The sequence below is a fragment of the Cricetulus griseus genome, chromosome 3 (genome assembly GCF_003668045.3).
Source record: "Cricetulus griseus strain 17A/GY chromosome 3, alternate assembly CriGri-PICRH-1.0, whole genome shotgun sequence".
Classification (NCBI taxonomy): Eukaryota; Metazoa; Chordata; class Mammalia; order Rodentia; family Cricetidae; genus Cricetulus; species Cricetulus griseus.
This window is the reverse complement of record NC_048596.1, coordinates 240417563-240441319: the sequence shown is the minus strand read 5'-3', so window position 1 is coordinate 240441319 and position 23757 is coordinate 240417563. Positions and strand designations below refer to the sequence as shown.

The 23757-nt window shown below is 37.3% G+C and overlaps 1 protein-coding gene across 1 annotated transcript in view; it reads left to right on the top strand.

Moving 5' to 3' along the window:
• The window catches only part of Cdk13 (cyclin dependent kinase 13), a 96868-nt gene that overhangs the window by 12168 nt on the left and 60943 nt on the right, over positions 1–23757 (top strand). Inside the window, 1 exon segment of the mRNA XM_027409388.2 lies at positions 19854–20492. Within this exon segment, the coding sequence (XP_027265189.1) occupies positions 19854–20492 (639 nt within the window).

Here is a 23757-nt window from a genome sequence, read left to right as displayed (position 1 = left end):
CAGTTGTTATAGTAGTGCCCTTTTGTTTGATTGTCTCTTTCTCTTTAAAGAAAGGTCTCACTGTATAGTTTAGGCTTGCCTCAAATTTGGCAATAGTCTTATTTCAGTGCTGAGATTAGAAGCATGATCCATCAGTCCCAGTTTTGCTGTTTATTTTTCTTAAGTATATTTTTGGGGGGGGGGTTGGATTTTTTTCGAGACAGGGTTTCTCTGTGTAGCTTTGGAGCCTATCCTGGCACTTGCTCTGTAGACCAGGCTGGCCTCGAACTCACAGAGATCCTCCTGCCTCTGCCTCCCAAGTGCTGGGATTAAAGGCGTGTGCCACCAACACCCGGCTATGTATATTTAAATTTTTTTAGTGGCATTTAGTGATTTCTTTTTTTGCTTTTGGTTTTGCTTTTATCTTGCTGAACCCTTGGTTACAAAGACTTAGTCCTGTATTTTTTTCCAAAAGTTTTATAGAATTTTAGTCTTTTTGATTTAGCTTTTTATGTGTGACGAGTTTTATAAAGAGGTCTACTTTTGTTTTGCATCTAACTGCCTGCTTATTTTAGTGCCATTTGTTGAAAAGACTATTTTCTATTGAATTGTAGAATGAATTCTCTTTGGTCTTAATAATAAAATCTCGTGGGAGTCAGCTATCAGAGGGTGAAAGCAGAAGGATCAGAGAAGCAGAGAGGCCAGCCACTAGAGTTCTTACTTCTACCAATGCTCAGACCAAAGGGGTGATTCTGTCTTCAGACTGCATCCATTCCAGGAATCCTCAGACTGACTGTGCCGCTTTATTATATTCCTCTCTTCGCCCAGCCAAGTCCTTTACTATCTCCACCTCTTTAGTGCTGGGATTAAAGGCATATGTCTCCCAAGTACTAGGATTAAAGGTGTGAGCCTCCACCACTTGGCTCTGTTTCTCTTTAGACTGGATCAGTTTAGTGTAGCTCAGGGTGGTGGTCTTGAACTAACAGATCTGTGGGCCTCTGCCTTCTGAGTGCTAAGATAAAAGGTGTGTGCCACCACTGCCTGGCCTCTTTAACTAGTGTGGTTAGCTCTGCACTCTAATTTTCAGGCAAGCTTTATTTATTAGATCATAAACAAAATATCACTACAGATTGTCTTGACACCCTTAATGGAAATCAGGTAATCATATATGTGAGTTCTGTTATGTTTTTATATGTTCATCCCCATGCCAGTACCCTCCATCTTGTTTATTCTAACTTAACTTGGTTTTCTTAATACTTTGCTTATTTTTGCCTCTTCCCCCCATTAAGTGGTGTTGGGCCCCCTTTCCTCACAAATGGTCCTTCTTCTGCATTTGTCCTTTATGTTTAACTGTGTATATGAGAGAAAAATGCAATACTTGTCCTTCCATCCTCCATTACCCTCTCGTTCTTCCTCCTCTTTCCCCTTTGGCCTTTTATAGTCTTTCCTTTCTGCTTACATGTCATTTTTTGAATCTAGATATGATAGAAAACATAAGTATTTGTCTTTGAGTCTGGTTTATTTTGCTTAGTGTGATTGTCTCCAGGTTTATCCATTTCCTAAATATTGACATACTTTTGTGTAGCTCTTTGTATGTATGTACTCCATTTTCTTTATCCTTTATTGGTTTCTGGTCATAAAGTCTGTTTTCATATTTCAGATATTTCTGTTTGCTTGTTTGTTTAAGAAAAGGTAATTTCATAGTGACTGCAGTAGTTTATATCTCTACCACTTTTGCTAGATTCTCTTTTCACATTTGCCGTCCTTTGTTGATGGTAACTATTTTTACTGAGGTGAGATAAAATCTCAAGGTAATTTTAATTTGCTTGTATTTCACTGACTATGGATGTTGAATACTTTAAAATATTTCTTGTTAGGCATGATGGTGCAGTGCATGCCTTCTATCCCAGTGCTCAGGAAGCAGAGGCAGGTGGAACCCTGTCTCAAACAAAACAAAACAAAACAAAACAAAACAAAAGAAGGAACCAAATAAAAAGCCAACAAACCTAAACCCCCATCTGAAATATTAATTGGATATTTGTATTTTTTATTTGTAAAGGTTTTTTTTTTAAATTTTTAATGTGCCTGTGTGTATGCTTAGGTCCTCTGCAAGAGCAGCAGTCTCTGTCTCTTGTTTTTAATTTTTTAAAGACACAATTTTCCTGTGTAAAAGCTCTGGCTGTCCTGGAACTTGTTTTGTAGGCCTGAACTCACTGAGATATGCCTCTGTCTCCCAAGTGTTAATTGTCCGGCCATCTCTCCAATCCTTGTATTTCTTCTTTTGAGAACTGTCTCATTTGCTCACTTACTGGATTAAATTATTTCGTGTGTAAGTTTTTGAAGTCTTTTTTTTTTTAATGAATTCTAAATAGTAGTTTCCTGTCAGATGTATATTTGGCAAAGATTTTCTTGTATTCTGCCAACTATTTCTCACTAGATTAACTGGTTCTTGTGCAGAACTTTTTCATTTCATAGGTCACATTTGTCAATTATTGGCGTTGTCTTTCTTCAATTTAATGCCTTTAAAGTTTTCATTGTAGGAGTTCCTTCTCCTTGGTTAATTCCCAAGCATTGTATTATTTTCTTTGTGAAGGTACTGGGAATAGGGTATTTTCCCTGACTTGCCATGGAAGGATATTGAACTTTGTCAAAGGCCTTTTTATTTGGAGTATTGAGATGATCAGGTGATTTCTGCCTTTGAAAATATTTATGTGATATTTACTGAATCATACATGCTCAGCCATCCTTGCATCTTAGGAGTGAAATCAACTGTTATTGTATTATTTATTTATTTATTTATTTATTTATTTATTTATTTTTGAGGCAGTTTCTCTGTGTATAGCCTTGGCTGTCCTTGAACTCTTCTATAGACTAGGCTGGTCTTGAGCTCAGAGATCTATCTACCTGCCTCTGTCTCCTTAGTACTGGAATTAAAGGCAGGTACCACCTTTACTGGCATGTTTCCATTGTTGAATTCATTATGCAGGTATTTTACTGAATATTTTTGTGTTAAAGTTTGTCAGAAAGATTAGTTTATAATTTTTTTTTGTGCTATAGTCCTGTTTTTTATATTTTATTTACTTATTTTTTTTTTTTTTTAGTAACAGTGAGTTTGGTGGTGTCTCTGTTGCTCTGCTTTCTATGGAAGGTTGGGAATACTGGTGTTGGTTCCTTAAAGATGTTAATCGAAAATTGGCCAATCTGGGCTTTTCTTTGGAGATTCCCAACTATTGCTTCGATCTTGTTATTTTGTTATTTGTTAATAGATCTGTTCATCCTGTTTATGTCTATTTTTATGAAAATTTTTATTTTCATAAATAAAATAGTTTTGTGTACTTGGAGCAGTCAGTTGTCTCTTTCCTCCCACCATATGGGTTCTGTGGTTTGAAGTCAGGTTGTCAGGCCTGGCTGCAGGTGCCTTTGCCTGCCATGCCATCTTTCCAGTCTTGTTTATATCTTCTTGATTTAATTTTGGTAAATCATATGTGTCTAGGAATTTGTTCATTTCTTCTGTATTTTACATCTTTTTCAGTTTTGTAGTTGTCAGTGTATTCCCTAATGATTCTCTAGATTTCATTGATGTCCATTCGAACCTCTCTTTTTTCCACCTCTAATTTTATTAATGCAGATCTTCTGTCTTCATTTTGATTAGAGTAACTGTTTTTCAGTTTTGTGTAAAAGTGGACGCACATACCGGAACAGTGATACAGCCTCCCATAAGGCCACACATACTCCAACGAGGCCACACCTCCTAATAGTGCTACTTCCTATGGGCCATGCATTCAAACACATGAGCCTATGGGAGGGGGGTGTTGTCATAGTTAGGGCTTCTGTTGCTGTGAAGAGACACCATTTTTTAATTTTTATATTTTTTTTAACTTTTTTATTAGAAAGAAAATTATTTTACATGTCAATCCCAGGTCCCCTCCCCCCCAACTAACTCCCTACCCATCCCATACCCTTTCTGCTCCCCAGGTAAGGTGAGGTCTTCCAAGGGGGTCTTCAAAATCTGTCATATTCTTTGGGATAGGGCCTAAGCCAACCCCCTTGTGTCTAGGCTCAGGGAGTATCCATCCTGACTATGGCAATTCTTATAAAGGAAAACATTTAATTGGGCTGACTTACAGTTCAGAGAACTAATCCATTATCATCATGGCAGGACAGGATGTTGTACAGGCAGACATGGTACTGGAGAAGAAGCTAAGAGTTGTCCTACATCTGGATCTGCAGGCAACAGGAAATGATCTGAGACACTGGGTGTGGCTTGAGCATATATTAGATTTCAGAGCTCACCCACACAGTGACACATTTCCTTCAACAAGGCCCTATCTACTCCAGCAAAGCCACATCTCCTAATAGTGCCACTCTTTATGAGCTTATGGGTACCAATTACATTCAAACAACCATAGGACCATGCCTATTCAAACCACCACAACTGCTATGAACATAGTTGAACAAGTTGTGGTAGGTTGGAGCATCCTTTGGGTATATGCCCATAAGTGGTATAGATTAGGTCTTGAGGTAGATTGATTCCCAATTATCTGAGAAACCACCATATTGATTTCCAATTGGCTGTAAAAGTTTGCATTCCCACCAGCAGTGGAGGAGTGTTCCCCTTGCTCTACATCCTCTCTGAGTGGTTGCTTTTTTTTTTTTTTTCCATTCTGACAGGTGTAAGGTGGAATCTCACAATTATTTTGATTTGGATTTCCCTGATGGGTAAAGATGTGGAACATTTCTTAAGTGTTTCTCAGCCATTTGAGATTCCTCTGTTGAGAATTCTCTGTTTAGATCTTTTAATGGGGTTATTTGGTTTGTTATCTGGTTTCTGGAATTCTTTATATATTTTGGATATTAGGTCTCTGTCAGATGTGGAGTTGGTGAAAATCTTTTCCCCCATTCTATAAGCTGCCACGGTTTCCGAATGACTGTGTCCTTTGCCTTACAGAAGTTTTTCAGCTTCATGGTGTCTCATTTACTAATTTATTAATAGTGCCTGTGCTATTGGTGTTCTGTTCAGGAAGTTGTGTCCTTTGCTAGTGCATTCAAGGCTGCCCCCCACTTTCTCTTCTGTCAGGTTCAGTGTATCTGGTTTTATATTGAGGTTTTTGATTCACTTGGACTTGAGTTTTGTGCTGGGTGATAGATATGGATCTATTCACATGCTGCCATCCAGTTAGACCAGTACAATTATTTGAAAGTGCTTTCTTTTTTCCATTGTGTATTTCTGGCTTCCTTCTCAAAAAACCAGGTGTCCATAGGTGTGCAGATTTATGTCCTGGTCTTCAATTAGATTCTATTAATTGACATGTCTGTTTATATGCCAATACCATGAGCTTTTTATTACTATAACTCTGTAGTATAGCTTGAAATCACAGGTGGTGATACCTCCAGAAGTTCTTTTATTATACAGCGCTGTTTTTAACTATTCTAGTTTTTTTTGTTTTTCCATATAAAGTTGAGTATTGATTGTTATTTTAAGGTCTGTAAAGAATTGTGTTGGAATTTTGATGGGGATTGTGTTGAAATCTGTAAATTGCTTTGGTAATATAGCTGTTTTTACTGTGTTAATCCTACTGATCCATGAAAATCTTTTCATCTTCTGGTATATTTTCCAATTTCTTTCTTTAAAGACTTGAAGTTCTTGTCATACAGGTCTTTCACTCGATTTGTTACAGTTACTCCAAGATATTTTTATATCATTTGTGGCTCATGTGAAGGGTGTTTCTGTGATTTTTTTTAACCCCCTCAGTATGTTTGCCTTTTGTATGTAGAAGGACTACTGATTTTTTTATTTGAGTTAATATTTTATCCAGCCATTTTACTGAAGGTGTTATCAACTGTAGGAATTCTCTGGTAGAATATTTGGGTCGCTTATGTACTCTATCATATCATCTGTGAATAGCAATACTTTTTATTTCTTCCTTTTCAATTTGTATCCCCTTGATCTCCTTTAGTTATCTGTTGCTCTAGCTAGAATTTTAAGTACCATATTAAATAGATGCGTAGAGAGTGGAGAGCGTTGTCTTGTTCCTGGTTTTGATGGAGTAATTTTGATTTCTCTGTATTTAATTTGATGCTTACCTTTATTATGTTTAGGTATGTCTCTTGTATCCTGATCTCTCCAAGACCTTTATCACGAAGGGGTGTTGGATTTTGTTGAAGGGTTTTTCAGCATCTAATGAGATGAACATGTGGGTTTTTTTTTTGTTTTTTGTTTTTTTTTCCAGTTTGTATGATGGATTACAATGACAGATTTTCGTAGTTTGAACCATCCCGGCATCTCTGGGATGAAGCCTACTTGTTCATGGTGGATGATCTTTTTGATGTATTCTTGGATTCAGTTTGCCAGCATTTTATTATTTTTGCATCAGTGTCTGTGAGTGAAATTGATTTGCAAAATTCTCTTTGTTGCGTCTTTGTGTGGTTTGGGTTTCAGGATAGTCTCCTAAAATGAATTTGGCAGTGTTCCTTCTGTTTCTATTTTGTAGAATAATTTGAGGAATATTGGTATTAGCTCTTTGAAAGTTTGGTAGAATTCTGTGCTAAAACCATCTGGCCCTGGGCTTTTTGGTTTTTCAAGACAGGGTTTCTTTGTGTAGCCTTGGTTGTCCTGGAACTAACTCTGTAGACCATGATGACCTCAAACTCAGAGATCCATCTGCCTCTGCCTCTGGGATTCAAGGCTTGCACCACCACCACTGGGCAGATTGGAAGGTTTTCAGTGACTGATTTTATTTCCTTAGGTCTAATTGTTTATATGATCTTGATTTAACTGTGGTAAATCATAGCTATCAAGAAAATTTCCCACTTCTTTTACATTTTCCAATTGTGTAGAGTACAGATTTTTGAAGTATAACCCAATGATTCTTTGGATTTCCTCAGTGTCTGTTATGTCCTCTTTGTTTTTGATACTTTAATTTGGACATTCTCTCTTTGCCTTTTAGTTTGGGTAAGGGTTTGTGTATCTTGTTGATTTTCTTAAAGAAGCAACTCTTTATTTCATTGATTCTTTGTATTGTTCTCTTTGTTTCTATTGTATTGATTTCAGTCCCCAGTTTGACTGTTTCCTGCCTTCTACTTGTCTTAGTTGTGTCTGCTTTTGTTCTACAGTTTTCAGGTGTGCTGTTAAGTAGCTAGTAATAGATCTCTCCAAATTCTTAGTGAAGGTCCTTAGTGCTATGAACTTTCATCTTAGCACTGCTTTCATTGTATCCCATGACTTTTGCTATGTTGTGCATTCATTTTAATTGAATTGTAGGAAGTCTTTAATTTTTTTCTTGACCAGTGGTAACACAGTAGAAAGTTGTTCAGTTTCCACGAGTCTGTAGGCTCTGCTGTTGATCCTGTGGTCTGATAAAATACAGGGGGTTATTTCAGTTCTTTTGTATCTATTGAGACTTTGTGATTGAGTATAAGGTAAATTTTGGAAAAGTTTCCATGTGGTGCTGAGAAGAAGGTACATTCTTTTGTGTTTGGGTGAACTGTTTTGTGGATATCTAATAGGTCCGTTTAAGTCATAATGTCAGTTAGTTCCATTATTTCTCTGTTTGGGTTCTGTCTGGAGGACCTGTCCGTTGGTGAGAGTGGGATGTTAAAGTCTCCCGCTATTAATGTGTGAGGTTTTTATGTGTGATTTAAGGTTTAGTAATGTTTCTTTTACAAATGTGGATGTCCTTATATTTGGGTCATAGGTATTCAGAATTGAGGCATCACCAGGTGGATTTTTCCTTTGATGAATATGAAATGCCCTTCTTTTGATTAATTTTGGTTGGAAGTGTATTTTTGTTAGATAGTAGGATAACTACACCAGCTTACTTCTTAGATCCATTTGATTGGAAATCCTTTTCCAACCCTTTACTCTGAAGTAAAGTCTATGGTATTGAGGTGTGTTTCTCACCTCAACAATGAAGCAAAATGATGGATCCTGTTTTCACATTTAGTGCTGGTAGTAGAAGTGTGTGTGTGTTTCCCTTCTTTGGATTTTGGCGGTATGATATTATCTCTTGCCTGTGTTTTTATGGGTATAGTTAACCCGGGTTGGAGTTTTCCTTTTTGTACCTTCTGTAGGGCTGCGTTTGTGGATAGATACTGTTTAAATTTGACTAGGTCATAAAATATCTTGTTTTCTCCATCTATGGTGATTGAAATTTTTCCTGGCATATAGTAGTCTGGGCTGGCATCCATGGTCTGTTAGAGTTTGCAAGACATCAGTCCAGGCCCTTCTGGATTTTGGGTCTCCATTGAGAAGTTGGGTGGGATTCTGGTAGGTCTGCCTTTATATGTTACTTGGTCTTTTTCCCTTGCAACTTTTAATATTTTGTCGTCTGTATGTTTAGCGTTTTGATCATCATGTGGCAAGGGGACTTTCTTTTCTTGTACATTGTAGTTGGTATCCTGTGTGCTTCTTGTACCTTTATAGGTACCTCCTTTAGGTCAGGAAACGTTTGTTCTATTATTTTGTTGAAAATATTTCTGGGCCTTTGAGCTGGGATTCTTCTTCTATTCCTACTATTCTTAGGTTGGTCTTTTCATAGTGTTTCAGGTTTCCTGGATGTTTTATGCCAGGAATTTTTTAGATTTAACTTTTTTTTTTTTTTTTTTTTTTGACTGGTGTATCCATTTCAGCTATCTTATCTTCAGTGCCTGAGATTCTTCTTTCTTCTTTCTTTTGTACTCTGTTGGTAAAGCTTGCCTCCATACTTCCTGTTTGCATTCCTAAATTTTCCATTTCTAGAATTCCCCTTTTGTGTTTTCTCGTTGCATTTTCAGGTCTTGAAAGGTCTTGTTTCCTTCAACTGTTTTTTTTTTTTTTTTTTTTTTTTCTCTTGGCTTTCTTGAAGGGGTTTATTCATTTCTTTTTTAAGAATCTCCATCATCTTTACAAAGTTGGTTTGAAGATTATTTTCTTGTGCTTCAGCCATGTAGGAATATTTAGGGGTTGCTGCAGTAGGAGAGTTGGGCTTTGGTGGTGATACTGCCCTGGCTGTTGTTACGTTCTTACACTGGCATCTAGGCATCTGGGTTTGGGGTGATTACAGGTGTAGGTGCTGATTTCCGAGTTTGTCTTTGTTAAATGTGTGTTTTGTTCCTTGGTTTCTGTTACCTCTTTGGTGTTCAGGCCTTGTGGTCCTTATTTCTGGTAGCCACTATGACCTCTGTTCCAGCAGGGTTGGGTCTTGTTGCAGGATGTTTGATCACACTGTGAATATTGAGAATGCACTATTTATTGGAAAGACCTGTTTCTAGTTGTGGTGTGGCTCAGCCCTAACACACATCTTTAATCTAAGAGCTTTCTGCTTGAACAGGATTAAATAAAGTCAACCATAGGTTAAGAGATGGAGCAAACAACCAAATGACAGGGAAAACCAAACCAAAACAACAACAACAACAAAAAAAAAAACCAAAGAGAATAAGAGGGAGGACGGATAGAGAGACACACAGGAAGTAGAAGGGAGGGAGATTGAGTTTGAGGAGTTTTGTTTTGAATAGGAGAAGACTTTTTTCTGGGATGACAGTGGAGGAGGAGAGGAAGCAGCTGGGTGCTTTCTCTGCCTCACTGAGCTAGCAGGTTTTCACCCCAGCATGTAACTCTTGAATCTTAATTGGTAAAAGAGAATAATAGAGACTTAGTTAAAAACAACAGGAGCTTCTGGCAGCTAGCTGCAAATTTCATATTTATAACTGAACAAAATTGTGTTTTGTGTTTATACCACATGTTTGTCATTCATCTGTTGGTAGAATCTCAAAATAGTTTCAAATAGCATTTCTCTGGCTAAGACTATTGAGTATCTTTTAGATGCGGACTGCATTTCTCTTGAATGCAGTCTTTTTTTTTAAGGATATTAACTTTCTCAGATGACATTTTTTTTTTTTTCCATTCTGTAGGTTTCTCTTCACTTGATTAGCTGTTTCCTTTTCTGTAATTTAGTGGGGTCCCACTTTTCAGTTGTTGGCCTTAATTCTCTCGTAAGTAGCCTGAGTCCTATTGAGAAAGTCTGCCTGTGTCTTCATTTTGAAATGTTTTTCTTACCTTTCTGTAACCGTTTTTATAGACTCAGGTCTTTTGTTAATGTCTTTGATTCATTTGGAGTTTGTTTGCTTATTTATTTTTGCAAGGTGAGAGATAAGGACCTGGTTTCATTTTCCCCCTTAATCCTCCCTCCCTCCCTCCCTCCCTCCCTCCCTCCCTCCCTCCCTCCCTCTCTCCCTCCCTCCCTTCCTTCCTTACATGTCTTTTCTTCAGTGTGCATTTTTGGCCTTTTGTCAGAAGATAGGTGGTTGCAGATACCCACGTCCTCAATTCTATACCATTTGGTTAATGTGTGTTTGGGCCAGTACCATGTTTTTGTTGCTATAGCTCTATAATATAATTCAACATTAGGGATGATGATAACTCCAGTAGTTTTTGGTTTTTCAGGATTGTTTGGGCCGCCCCGTGTGTGTGTGTGTGTGTGTGTGTGTGTGTGTGTGTGTGTGTGTGTGTGTGTGTGTGTTCCCATATGAAATTTTAAGATTATTTTTCAGTTTCTGAGCAAGGTAGCATTAGAGTTTGAAAGGAATTGTGTTGCATCTGTATGCTGCTTTTGAGAGGATGGCCATTTTTACACTATTATTCCTACCAATCCATGAGGATGGAAAATCTTTAAATTTTCTGGTATTTTCCTCAGTTTCTTTCTTTAATGTCTTAAATCTGTTATTTATAAGTCTTAAACTTTATTAGTTCTCCTTATTCCAAGATAAGCTTTTCTTCTTTTTCCTTTTTTTCCTTTTTTTTTTTTTTTTTTTTTTGAGACTGGTTCTCTCTATTATGTAGCTCTGGCAGTTCTGGAATTTGCTATGTAGGCTAGAACAGACTTTCCTCAAAGAGACCCACCTGCTTCTGCCTCCTAAGTGCTGGAATTAAAGGCATGTGTCACTATGCCTAGGTAGTCTTTCTTTCTTTCTTTCTTTCTTTCTTTCTTTCTTTCTTTCTTTTCTTTTTTTAAAGACATGAATAGGATTGCCTTCTTACTTGGTATGTTTTGTATTTATATATAGGAAGGCCACTACATTTCTTTTTCTTTGTTTTGTTTTTTTTTTTTTTTTGATGTAGTCTTTAGAGTCTTACGTATAGAATCATGCCATCTTCAAATAAAGATACTATGACTTTCCTACTTTGTCCATTTTTATCTCCTTCACTTTTCTTACTGTCTAGCTAAAACTTTGAACAGTAGCAGGAATGGAGAGCTTGGATATTCTTGTCATGTTTCTGATTTTGGTGAAAATGCTTTGAGTTTTTCTTTGTTCAGTGTGTGGTTGTTGGGATTGCTACACATTACCTTTATTATGTTGATATGTTTTTTTTTTCCTGTGTCCCTATGTTATCTAGGATTTCTGTCTTGAAAAGATACTGTATTTTTGCCTTTTCTGCATCTAATGAGATGATCATGTGGTTTCAGACTTTCAGTCTATGTATAGTGTATTATGTTTATTGATTTATATGTATTGACCCATTTTTGTATCTCTGGAATGGAGCTGACTTGATAATGATCTTTTTTGTGTGTTCTTGAACTCAGTTTGCATGTATTTTAATGAAAATTTTTATATTAGTTTTTATCAGAGAGATTGGTCTATCATTCTAGTTTTTGGTTGGGTCTTTGTCTGGTTTTGGCGTCAGGGTAATGCTGGCTTCATAAAAAGGATTCAGAGTATTCCTTTATCTTCTGTTTTGTGGAATAAGTTGAGAGTGTTAGTTCATTGAAGGTCTGATAGAATTGTGTACTGTATCCATCTGGTTCGAGGTTGTCTTAGTCAGGGTTTTTATTGCTGTGAAGAGTCACCATGATCACAGCAACTCTTATAAAGAACATTTAATTGGGGTGGCTGGCTTACAGTTTCAGAGGTTTAGTCCATTATCCTCATTACAAGGGAGCATGGTGGCATGCAGGCAGACTGTGGTGCTGGAGCTGAGAGACTACTTATTGCAGGCAACAGGAAGTCGATTGACTGTCACATCGAGGGAAGCCCACCCCCACAGTGACACTTCTTCCAACAAGGCCATATCTACTCCAACAAATCCATACCTCCTAATAGTGCCACTCACTTTGAGGTTATGGGGGCCAGTTACATTCAAGCAACCACACGAGTTGTGTTTTGTTTGTTTGTGTTTTTAGTTGTGAGACTTATTTACTACTTCTATCTCATTGGTTGTGAGGGATGAATCTGTTACTTCCTTCATCTATTTTGTTTAGCTTTCTCAGTTTAGTAGAATGTAAATTTTTATATTATGGCCTTATGGTTTTCGGAATTTCCTCAATATCTTGAAATGTTTCTCTTTTCATCTTTGATTTTATTAATTTGTGTCCTCTTTTTCGGGGGAGGTAATTTATCCAAAAGTTCTCAGTCTTGTTAATATTTTTAAAGAACCAATTCTTCATTCAATCTTTGTATTTTTTTTACTATTAATTCTCTTTTACCAGCTACTTTTTTTTTTTTTTTGGTGCTTTTGTTTTTCAAAAGCTTTGTCTTTCTTTTTTGGGGAGTAAATTTTCTTCTATGTTTTATTGAAAACATTTTTCTGTATGTTTGAAGTGAGTTTCTTTTCCTATACATATAATTATGTAGGTGTAGGGTGAAGGGCCAAGGAAAAACACCTTGGCCTTGACTTGACCCCAGGAATTTGTCTTGAGTTTCTTTCACTCTGGGCCTTTACTCTGAGATCGATAACTTTTGGATGAAATATTGTGTTCATTTTTCACGTTACTTCTCTTTTTCTTCCCCTTGGGTTTTATGCATCAGGAGTTAGATCATTGGTTTTCTTCCTTATTCCCTTCTTTCCTTCTCACCTTTCAGTTGGTAGTATTTGTAATACTCAGTAGAATACACTCTGCAATAATTGTCACTATCTAGAGTACACCCCTGTGAAAAAAGAAGAACAGTTAAGTATACAACAGCCTCTCCTTAACTGCTAATTATTCTATGGAACAAGTTATATGGACAGTACTCTGAACGGATGGATTAGTTACAGTGCATATTAATAGAAAGAAATAGAAATGGGAGACTAGTAATTAGTATTGGAATGATAGAGATAAATTAACAGAGGAGCATGTTCATAACAAGGGGAGCTGTAGTAGTAGGAATGAGACAGTTTTGTCCAAAGCAATGCTGTGAAGAGAGGCAGTATGCCATTGGTATATAGAGCAGTCTGTTTTTTTGAGCACAGAGACCCTACAAATCAGGGCAGACTATGTTCTTTGGGAGAGGAAAAGACAGAAGGAAAGTAGTTGAGGGGAACAATACAGGGCAGCAGCAGAGCAGGGTCAAGTTCCTGTGCTACAATGACATTGGACATTAAATAGAGGTAAGATAGGTATGATGATGAATACTGGGATGATTGATTATTGGCTTTGGCTTGACTTTACTGAGTTCCCAGTGGAGGTGAGGGAATGAATGAAGACAGGACAGGCACACAGACACATACCCAGAACACAGAAAAGCTGGGATCTATGTTGCTTTCAGTTACAGTTTCAGCTTATTGGTTGCCGAGCAGATGTGATTAGGGTTTCTTTTCTAGTCTTGGAATATTCTCTTTGTTTCATAATACTGAAATGCTAGTCCTGTACCACTTGCTCTGAGTTTTCTGAAGTAAAGTACTGTGGTTTACATGCTACAATAGGCTCAAGTCCAAGCTGAGGTGTTTCAGGCAACATTCATTAGCATGGCATAGTGTGAATGCGTGCCCATTTAAAATTGTGCATGTTGTATGCTCACAACCGAGCTTGTAGTGAAGCTGCAGTTTCACTGCCAGAAACCCCTCTTATCTGCTACATTTGATTTTGAATTAACTTCTGGTTGTTACACCTTTGGGGACCCTCTAATGTTGCAATTCACAGTTTAAAAGGCTAGGGTCTAAGCTATCATGTGTCTTAGTTGTGGTCTGTTGTTGCAAAGAGACACTATGACCAAGGCAATTCTTATAAAATGCATTTAATTGAGTGCTAGCTTACAGTTTCAGAGGTCAGTCCATTTTATTATCATGATGGGTAGCATGTCAGCATGCAGGCAGACATGGTGCTGGAGAAGTAGCTCAGAGTTCTACTTCCTGATCTATAGGCAGAGAGAGAGAGGGTAGGGGGGTGGGGGGAGACCTGACATGGGCTTTTGAAACCTCAAAGCCCACCCCCAGTGACACACTTCCTCCAACAAGGCCACACCTGCTAATTCTTCGCATCCTGTCAAATAGTGCCACTCCTTGATGATTAAACTTTAAATATATGAGCCTATGGGGGCCATTCTTATTTAGACCGCCTCAATTTGTAGGCATAAATTAAATTCTGTGTGAGAATGAATATGGTACAGAAGAAGAACCTTAAGAGGCAGAAGCTGCTGGCATATGTGGTCAGGAAAAAAGTAGGGAAGCTGAAATGGTGGGGAGTACCCCCCCCCCCCCAATAGGGTTTCTCTGTGGCTTTGGAGGCTGTCCTAGAACTAACTAGCTCTTGTAGAGCAGTCTGGTCTCAAACTCACAGAGATCCACCTGCCTCTGCTTCCTGAGTGCTGGGACTAAAGGCGTGCGCCACCACCTCCTGGTTTGGTAGGGAATATTTTAAAGAATATACTTAATATTGTCATTGTAGAAATTGAGTTTTTTTTTGGTCTAGTTTTGTAAAGCATGTTTGTTTTCTAGTTAATCTCAGTGAGTATATGAGTTTATGGGCACAGGAGTTTGACTTGCAGGAAAGATAAAATAGCAAGATACCAGCACTTGCTTTTTTAATTTACCTGTCTACGATTTAAAAAAAATATTATTGTGTGTTTGAGTCCATATATATGGAAAGGATATGAGAAAAAGCATTTTTGACAAGCTTACAGATTGTGCCATTTGGGGTCGGTCAGCACTGTTTTAAATAAGGTTCTAGAGAATGCTCCATCAGTAATTTACCAGAAGGGTTAATTTTAGATAGCAGTGAGGTAGAATGTAGGTGGAAAGTAATGTGGTTTATGTGTGGGAAGATATGCATAATGAATCTTGGAACTGAAGTTGTGAGCTTGAAGAAAGTTGTGAAGGTTTGTAATAAGTTCTCAGAAGAAAAGGAAAGTGAAGGACTTGGGACATGGTGGGGGTGTCATTGAACAATGAGGATTGGTTTGGTTATGCTGTTTAAAGAAAGAAATGGAGCAAAGAGAATATATCATTTGGATAGGGTAGATTATGTGAGAAGGTGGGTGAAAGAGAAAAGTGATTTTGAGCATGAAAGAGGACAGTATGGTAGGCTACATACATAATGGTCCCCTAAGATATCCATGTTATACTCCCTGGAAAGTGTATATAAAGTATATTGTGGCAAAAATGTGGCAAAAAATATGATTAAAAAGAACTACTGAGGCAGTTCCTGTATGATTGCCAGGAGGTTTATAGAAAGGTGACTGTAGGGTTGAGTCAGAAATGCCAGATACATCAAGGAAAGAAATGATGGAAGCAGAGGCCTTGTGTGATGGATGCCTTGAGTAAATGAGACTGGGAAAGGTAGGAAAACAGATTATTTCAAGAGATTTTAGCAGAGATAGATGCTTCACTTTTTCCAAGCTCACTGGATTTCTGTCTCTCTAGAACTGTGAGATAATTTGTTGCTCTAAGTCACTATGTTTGAAGTAGCTTGTTACAGCAATTGTAGGAACTATTCAGAGGGTATGGCTAAGGGAATGTAGAGTCAGAATTGGTAAGATAAGGCATTTTTTTGAGATAACGTGTGTTTATCAGGAAATGAAATTTATAGCCTGGTTGAGCAGATTGAGAATAGTAAAATTAAAAATAGAGAATGTTTAAAGGAGGAAATATTAATAGGATGATGTATGTATTTCCTGAATCTTAATTTCAGATGGTGCTGGATATAATAAACTACACACACACACACACACACACACACACACACACACACACACACACACACACACCCACCCACACCCTCTCACACCCTCTGATATAACCAGTAGTTTGAATCTCTAGTAGTATAGATTAGATAAGGTAGAAGATTTTAAATGAAATACATTTAAGATTCTTCCACAATTCTGTTGTAAATAATTAGTAGAGTGCTTACAACAGTGCATAATAAAGGACATAGGAACATCATTTGTTGTTGTCTGGGGTTTTTTGTTGTTGTTTTATTTGAGACAGTGTCTTATTATGTTGCCCTGGCTAGTCTGGAACTCACTATGTAGACCAGCCATTTAAAGTTTTAATTTAGGAAGGTAGCTAAGAAACACTTGAGAGAGACCTTTAAAATTTAAATAGTACATTTAAGAGAAAAATGCAGTTTTTTTTAAAATGAATCTTGCTTAATCTGTTTAACATAACAGTTACTGCTTTCTTTCTTTTTTCCCTCAAATGCCATGATTTTATTTTAGTTTAATGTTCCATTGTATATATGTACCATGTTGTAAATGTGACTGTTAGAATTTCATGAGGTCGTAAGAAGCCAGGTAGAAAAAGTAGGCTAAAAAATGTTGGGGATAATGATTACTGTATTGGATATTTATTACACGAGCTTCTGTGTTTTCTGTCATCCCAGGAGGTTATATTGGCAAATGATGCTCAATATTGGGTATTCTTTCAGCAAAATAATTTTGGAGGCTAAACATTTATTAAAGTATTTTGGCTTAAGACTTGGCATACCACTAGGCTAGTGAAAGTTTTAAAAAGAGTGAAATCCAACTTACATGGTTTAGGAGACATTAAAAAGAGACCACATAGGTAATGCAGATTAAGGGAGCTCCCAAAGGATGCTTAGTCAGTAGTAATAGGGAACCCTGGAATGACAAGAATAATTCATTGCTATAGGGGCTTGATGAGAGCTGTGGAGTGTTGCAGTAGCTGTGATGGCAAAGGGGACAAAGCTGTAGCAAAATCTAGTTCTTAGTATTAAAAACTCAGAGTCAGATATTGGGGTTAATGCTAAAGATCAGAGAAGCAAAGTGGCCAGCCACTAGAGAGTTCTCATCTCTACCAATGCTCAGACCAAAGGGGTGATCCTGTCCTCAGACTTCATCCTCAGACTGCTTAGACTGCACTGTTCCTCTGACTACATCTCTCACTTGTTTCCCTCTTGCCTTATATTCTTCTCTCCTACCAGCCATATCACTCCTGTCTCCATCTCCTTTGGTGCTGGGATTAAAGGCATGTCACTCCAGGTGCTGGGATCAATCCTTTGTGTGAGCTCTGTTTCTCCTTAGACTGGAGATCACTGCCTGGCCTCTATGGCTAACTAGTGTGCACTAGCTTTGCACTCTGATCTTCAGGCAAACATTATTTGTTAGATCATAAACAAAATATTACCATACAAAAAGCATAAGATAATCTCCTAGTATTTTAAAAAGATGTCTTTTAAAACTTTTGTAATTGTGTGTATGTATGTGTAAGTGAGTATAATGCCCATTGAGATCAGAAGAGGGCTTTGGACCTCCTGGAGACAGATGCTTGACTTTGGTGCTGAACCTTTGAGCTTACTATGTGCTCTTAACCACTACCGCTCCAAAGCCATCTTTTCAGCTCCTAAAGATACCTTTAACCTTCTTAAACAAGCAATGAGTTGAGCAGTGGTGGCACACTGCTTTAATCCTGGTACTTGGTAGGTAGAGGCAGGCAGAGTTTTGTGATTTGAAGCCAGCCTGGTCTACAGAGTGAGTTCCAGGATAGCCAGGGCTGTATGGAGAAGCCCTGTCTCAAAAAACCACAAAACAAAACAAACAAGCAGTGGATACTTAGTATATGTTCTCTGTAGATTCAACAGAATAGAACTATCAGAACCCATTTTAATTGTTTATTTGTGTGTGTGTATGTGCGCGGGCACATGCACATGGAGATCAGAAGACAGATTGCAGCAATTGGTTCTCTTTCCACCTTGTGGGTCCTTAGAGCTTGAACTCTTGGTATTCAGATTTGGTGGCAAGTGCTTTAATACTGAGCTGTCTTGTCAGTCCAAGAACAAAAATTTAAAAAGAAAAGTTTTATTTATAAGAAAGAAGTTTAGTAAGATAGTGTAATTTGTTGTAGGTTTGAAGATGTATTTCTTTCTTACCCTCACAACTATATGCCTGAAAACATCAGTTAAAAAGAGTAATGACTTTTTGGTTATGTATGGCAAAACTATTAGTAAAAATTACCTAAACTTGAGTTTTGTTTTTTATATTAAATTTTAGATTACCAAAATATGTTAGTTCTAAATAGTAAATGTATCATTGGAATTTGCTAGCAACTTAGCAGAGTTTGAGAGTGTATTATATACAGTTTTTATATCTGTGTTAAACAGGTAACCAGAGTCGTGGTCCTAGCAAATATATTGTAGAAAAATTGCTTTATAAAAGCCTCCGCTATTACCTATGATGAAATACCATCTTTCTGCTTTTTCTTGCTGTTCATTGGTATCTTTTTGATTAGGGGATACAAATATGAATTACATTTGATTTGTTTGGAGCTTCAGCTCCCTTCTGAAGGGAGAAGAAACAAAATGTAGCCATTTCCTAATATAGCATTTGCAGGTTATTTTACAATCATCTTTCTTTGTATTTAGTTAATTGAAGGCTTATGTTTATTTTAATAATTGGTATGTACAACCACTTTATGTGTTAAAATATTTTTAAAATTAATGTTTATACTATTCTGAAATAATTGTATATATTTTTATGCAAGGCATGGGACTTACATTCAGTGATAGCTCAGTGCTGAAACAAGTAGGCCTTTTTTCCTTCCATATTTGTTTTGAAAGAATGTGGAAGAAGCAGGATTTTAATTTTGATTAATCCTGAGCCTAGTAATTTTGTTTATATCTTAGAATTATAGAATGTTTGTAAAAATGTCCTTCCACATTGTAATAACACCAGCCATAAATAGAAATGTCCAATTCTTTTGTTTCTGCTAGTTTTCATTATGGGTTCCTGGAATTTCTTGCTTCCTGTAATTTCCACAAAGTTTCCTCAGTATGGTCTGTCTGCTTGATAGTTTTGCTGTGTTAACCTGTCCTACTTTAGAATCATCATTTTAACCAAAATCTAGTAACTTGCCTCCTGTAGAGTTAAAATTTGTGAATTTAATATTTAGTACCTAGCGTATGTCATCCCCCCTGGTTTTTCAAGACAGGTTTCTCTGTGGCTTTGGAGGCTGTCCTGGAACTTAGCTCTTTTTAGACCAGGGTGGTCTCGAACTCACAGAGATCTGCCTGCCTCTGTCTCCCGAGTGCTGGGATTAAAGGCATGCGCTATCACAAAGACGTTTCTAGTATAGACACATTTTTCAACAAAATATTTAGGGTGTGTATGTACATATCCAAGCCTGTATGTATGCACACCACTGTGTATGTGCAGGAGCCTGTAGAGGTCCGAAGAGGGAGAGTATCGAATCCCATGGAACTGAAGTTGGGGATGCTTGTGAACCTCCATGTGGGTGATAGACTTTTAATTGAAGGGATTGCAGGGATGAGCTAGAGATGGACTTAGAAGAGGAGTAACAAACAGGGAACTCTGAGGTATCAAAAATAGGACTCATGGTGGTAAAGAGAAAATTTGTGTCAGAAAATGTGGCTGTGGGAAGGGGGTGGAAGACTTTACCTGATGCTGTCTTTGGTTGATCCTTTCTGAGTTTGTAGTGATGGTCTGTTTGTTTGTTTGTTTGTTTTGTTTTAAATCCTGTCTTATCTTTGGGCATTCATAGGCCAGAGAAAAGGAAGAATAATTTGAAAAAACAAAAAAGTCATCTAGTATTTTACTTAAAAACAACAAAATCTTTCAGAGATGCTATATTATCCTGAAATCAGTTAAATTTGTTTGACTTCAGAGATTCAAATTAGCACTCTATAAAGTTTAATTTGGTTACTGACTAAATGTTAATTATTTTCCATCAGACGGTCTGCCAAATCTCGAAGCAGAAGCCCATATTCATCTAGGCACTCAAGATCTCGTAGCAGACACAGATTGTCTAGATCCAGAAGTCGTCACTCAAGCATTTCTCCTAGCACACTAACTCTCAAGAGTAGCTTGGCTGCTGAATTGAACAAAAATAAAAAGGCACGAGCTGCAGAGGCAGCAAGAGCTGCAGAGGCAGCAAAAGCTGCAGAGGCAGCTGCCAAAGCTGCAAAAGCCTCAAATGCATCTACCCCTACCAAGGGCAACACAGAAACTGGTGCCAGTGCTTCGCAAACAAACCATGTGAAGGATGTGAAGAAACTTAAAACTGAGCATGCACCTTCTCCTTCAAGTGGTGGAACCTTGAAAAGTGAGAAAGCAAAGACAAAGCCACCCCTTCAAGTAACAAAGGTAGACAATAACTTGATTGTAGATAAAGTCACCAAGAAAACAGTTGTTGGGAAGGAAAGTAAAGCTGCTGCTACAAAGGAAGAACCAGTATCTACTAAAGAGAAAACTAAGCCACTTACACCAAGCGTTGGAGCCAAGGAGAAGGAGCAACATGGGCCTTTAATGACCTCTACATTACCACCATTACCTTTGCCTCCCATGCTGCCTGAAGAGAAAGATGCTGATAGGTAAGTACAAACAAATTTGAAATTTGTTAGTAACTGTTCAAAGAAAAATGAAGCTTTAAACTCAGAAATGATTTAGCTCCTTGGCTTATCCTTCACCAAAGTTAGTGTAAAAGCCTTTTTATTTTGTTGTTTTTGGGAGAGTGGGTAAATAAGGAGGTCAAGCTGGCCTTGCATATTATAGCTCTTGGCTGATCTGGAATTTACTGTATAGAACAGGCCAACCTCTTGGCTCAAGAGATCTGTCTACCTCTGGCTCCTGAGTGCTTGGATTAAGGGTGTGCACTACCACACCCAGCTGTAGCTTTTTTTTTATCTACACTGTCCCTTGCTTTTCCTCTTTCAGTGTGTCTTTGTTCCTTGAATGGGTTTGTATGTTTTGTGGATATGAAATTTTCTTACTGTCACTGCTACTACAGACATGATTATGCTAGTAATTTCAGTGACTGATTTAAGAACAAAAGTGTAGAAAGAGGAGACATTCTTTTCAGTGAAGTTTTAAGTGATTAAATAAAAATGTACTGTGGAAAAGAAAAATGGTTAGAAGGAATTAATTACTTGGATAGGGCAGAAGATATTTTTGTTAGTTTTGTTAGAAGTACAATACATTTTGTTAGTAGACTACATATAGAAGATCATAGCTGTTGATAGTCTTACATTTTCAGTTTTTCTGTGCTCTATTCCATGTAGTTATATCCAAAGATGAGAATATCCTGAAAAAAAAATCACAGAATAGTTATTTGAATTAAATGACCTGATAGAATATTGTAAGCCAAAGTTCTTTGCATCTCAGATATTATGATTATCAACTTTAGCATAAATTAGGACTGTGGGAAATATTAGCTACCTTAGGTTAATGATGTTTTCATCATCCCCCCCCCCTCGGTTTTTCGAGACAGGGTTTCTCTGTGGCTTTGGAGGCCATCCTGGAACTAGCTCTTGTAGAACAGGCTGGTCTCGAACTCACATAGATCTGCCTGCCTCTGCCTCCCGAGTGCTGGGATTAAAAGCATGCGCCATCACCGCTCGACAATGTTTTCATTTTTAAAAAGTAAAATGGCTAATTATTATTGTGCAGAATTGAAAAGTATAATAGATCTCATCCTTTGTTTGAAAAGGACTGGTGTTTAGGTTTTTGTAAGCTAAGAACTGTTGGCTTTTTCCCTTCCTCTTTTTACAAAGAAGGAACCATTCCTTACCTCTACACCCCCTTTCACCAATTTTAGTGAGTAGTTTCATGTCTAAAGGTTTCTTTTTAGCAACCTGGTAAACATTTTTTTGTGTGTTTGTTTGTTTGCTTGCTTGCTTTTGTGCTAAACAGGTATTAGTCGAGAGATCATCTTTTCTTTTCTGACAATGCTTCTGGGAACCTGAATGTGGAAAGCATTTTTATTTACTTGTTTTCCACTGGATATTTAAAGATCATTTTAAAGAACAGTAGTGGTCTACATACTTTCAGGAGCTTGTTTTAAGGAGTGCTTTCCACCTTTGCTTTCTTTAAGCATGCTTCTATCTCCGATATCTGCCACATTTACATCCTTAGATAAATCTGTGAAAGGCTGTGTGTGTTATTCTATGACTATGATTTTTGTAAATCTGTACTCTATTGTTACTTTTATGTATTCAGGAATTTAAAAGGTTAAATAATAAAATTACCATTTATAAACCTTCTAGAGCAGTGGGTCTCAACCTTCCAAATGCTGTGTCCTTTTAATACAGTTCCTCATGTTGTGGTCATCCCCAGTCATAAAATTATTTTCATTGCTACTTCATAACTGTAATTTTGCTACTGTTATGATACATAATGTAAATATCTGTGTTTTCTGATGGTCCTGGGCAACCACTGTGAAAGGGTCATTTGACCCCCAAAGGGGTTATGACTCACAGATTGAGAATGGCTAGAGTCAACAAATGCTAATATTTAATATCTATTTCTTTGCTCTTAATTTCCCTGTATATGGAAAGTGTATACACATCTTTTTGAAAATAAGTGGTTGCCATAGTTTTCAGTTTACACACAAGTACTGTTAATGTAACCTAAGACAAATTACAAGTGTTACTTACCCCCATGATTTGAAGAATCTGCAGTCTTATAGTATGTCTTACTCTTAATTTGTCTGATTATTTCTTGTTGGTGATAGTTAACTTGCTCTTCTCTAACCTTCCCATTTCTTATAAACTTAGAAATCAGTTGGGTCTTGGTTAGGTTGAGAACAAATACTGGTAGTTTTGGCCAGAATATTTAGGAGGTGATTTTAGGCACTTCTTACTATATGAGGAACAAAATTTTAAACTGTGATATGATAACTTGGTTAAGTGATGGCCTTAAAACCTCTATGTAGAAGGTACTTATGCCCGCTTTAGGATATATCCCTGTATATTGGTCAGTTTGAAGATATGTTTTCCCTGCAACTGGTCATCTACTGGTTTAGCACCCACTAATAAGATTACTAAATAGTTACTATAATAGGAACTGCAAATGATGATTTTTTAATTTAATCATTCTTCTTAATAGCTGTTAATAAAACTAGCATTAAAAAGGTAGTTCTTCCTACTCCACCTAGTCCTCTTATTCGAATGGAACTTTTTTCCTACGTTATAATCAGTTATAGCCATCTGATTTGGGTTTGGCTGGTAGGTGCGCCTTTAAGCTAAACCCTTTCACCTTTTCAGTGAACAGCTGCCTCCTTGAGCCTCAGTGGAATAGTGTGTGTCAGACTCCACTTTGGACCCCTCTCCCAGAACTGCAATAAACTGTTTCTTCCAAAAGATAGTTACCATTGTGTTTTTATAAAAACTAACAGCTTCCTCTCTCCCTCCCACTTCTTTTTTTTCATTTACTATGGTGAAGATCTTTCCATGTTAATCTGGCAGATCCAGAATGCTTATCTATAACAATAAATACATCATATTTGTGCTATTAATAAGACTGAGGTTTATAATATATATGCCAAATTTTGTAAGACAGAATATGACAAATTATAAACATTTAAGACATTAGAGACAAGACCAACAAATTGTATCCTAACAAGATTATATCAATTTATATCGTCAACTGTATGGAATCATCTTTTTTTTTTTCTCCACACCCCCATTCCCAAGACAGTGTTTCTCAGTGTATCCCTGACTGTTATGGAACTCACACTGTAGACCAGATTGGCATCTACATGCCTTTGCCTCCTGAATCTCCAGAGTGCTGGTATTTAAGGCTTGAGCCTACATGGCTGGCTCTCTCTTATTTTTTTTTAAAGGTGGGGGTGGGGTATGG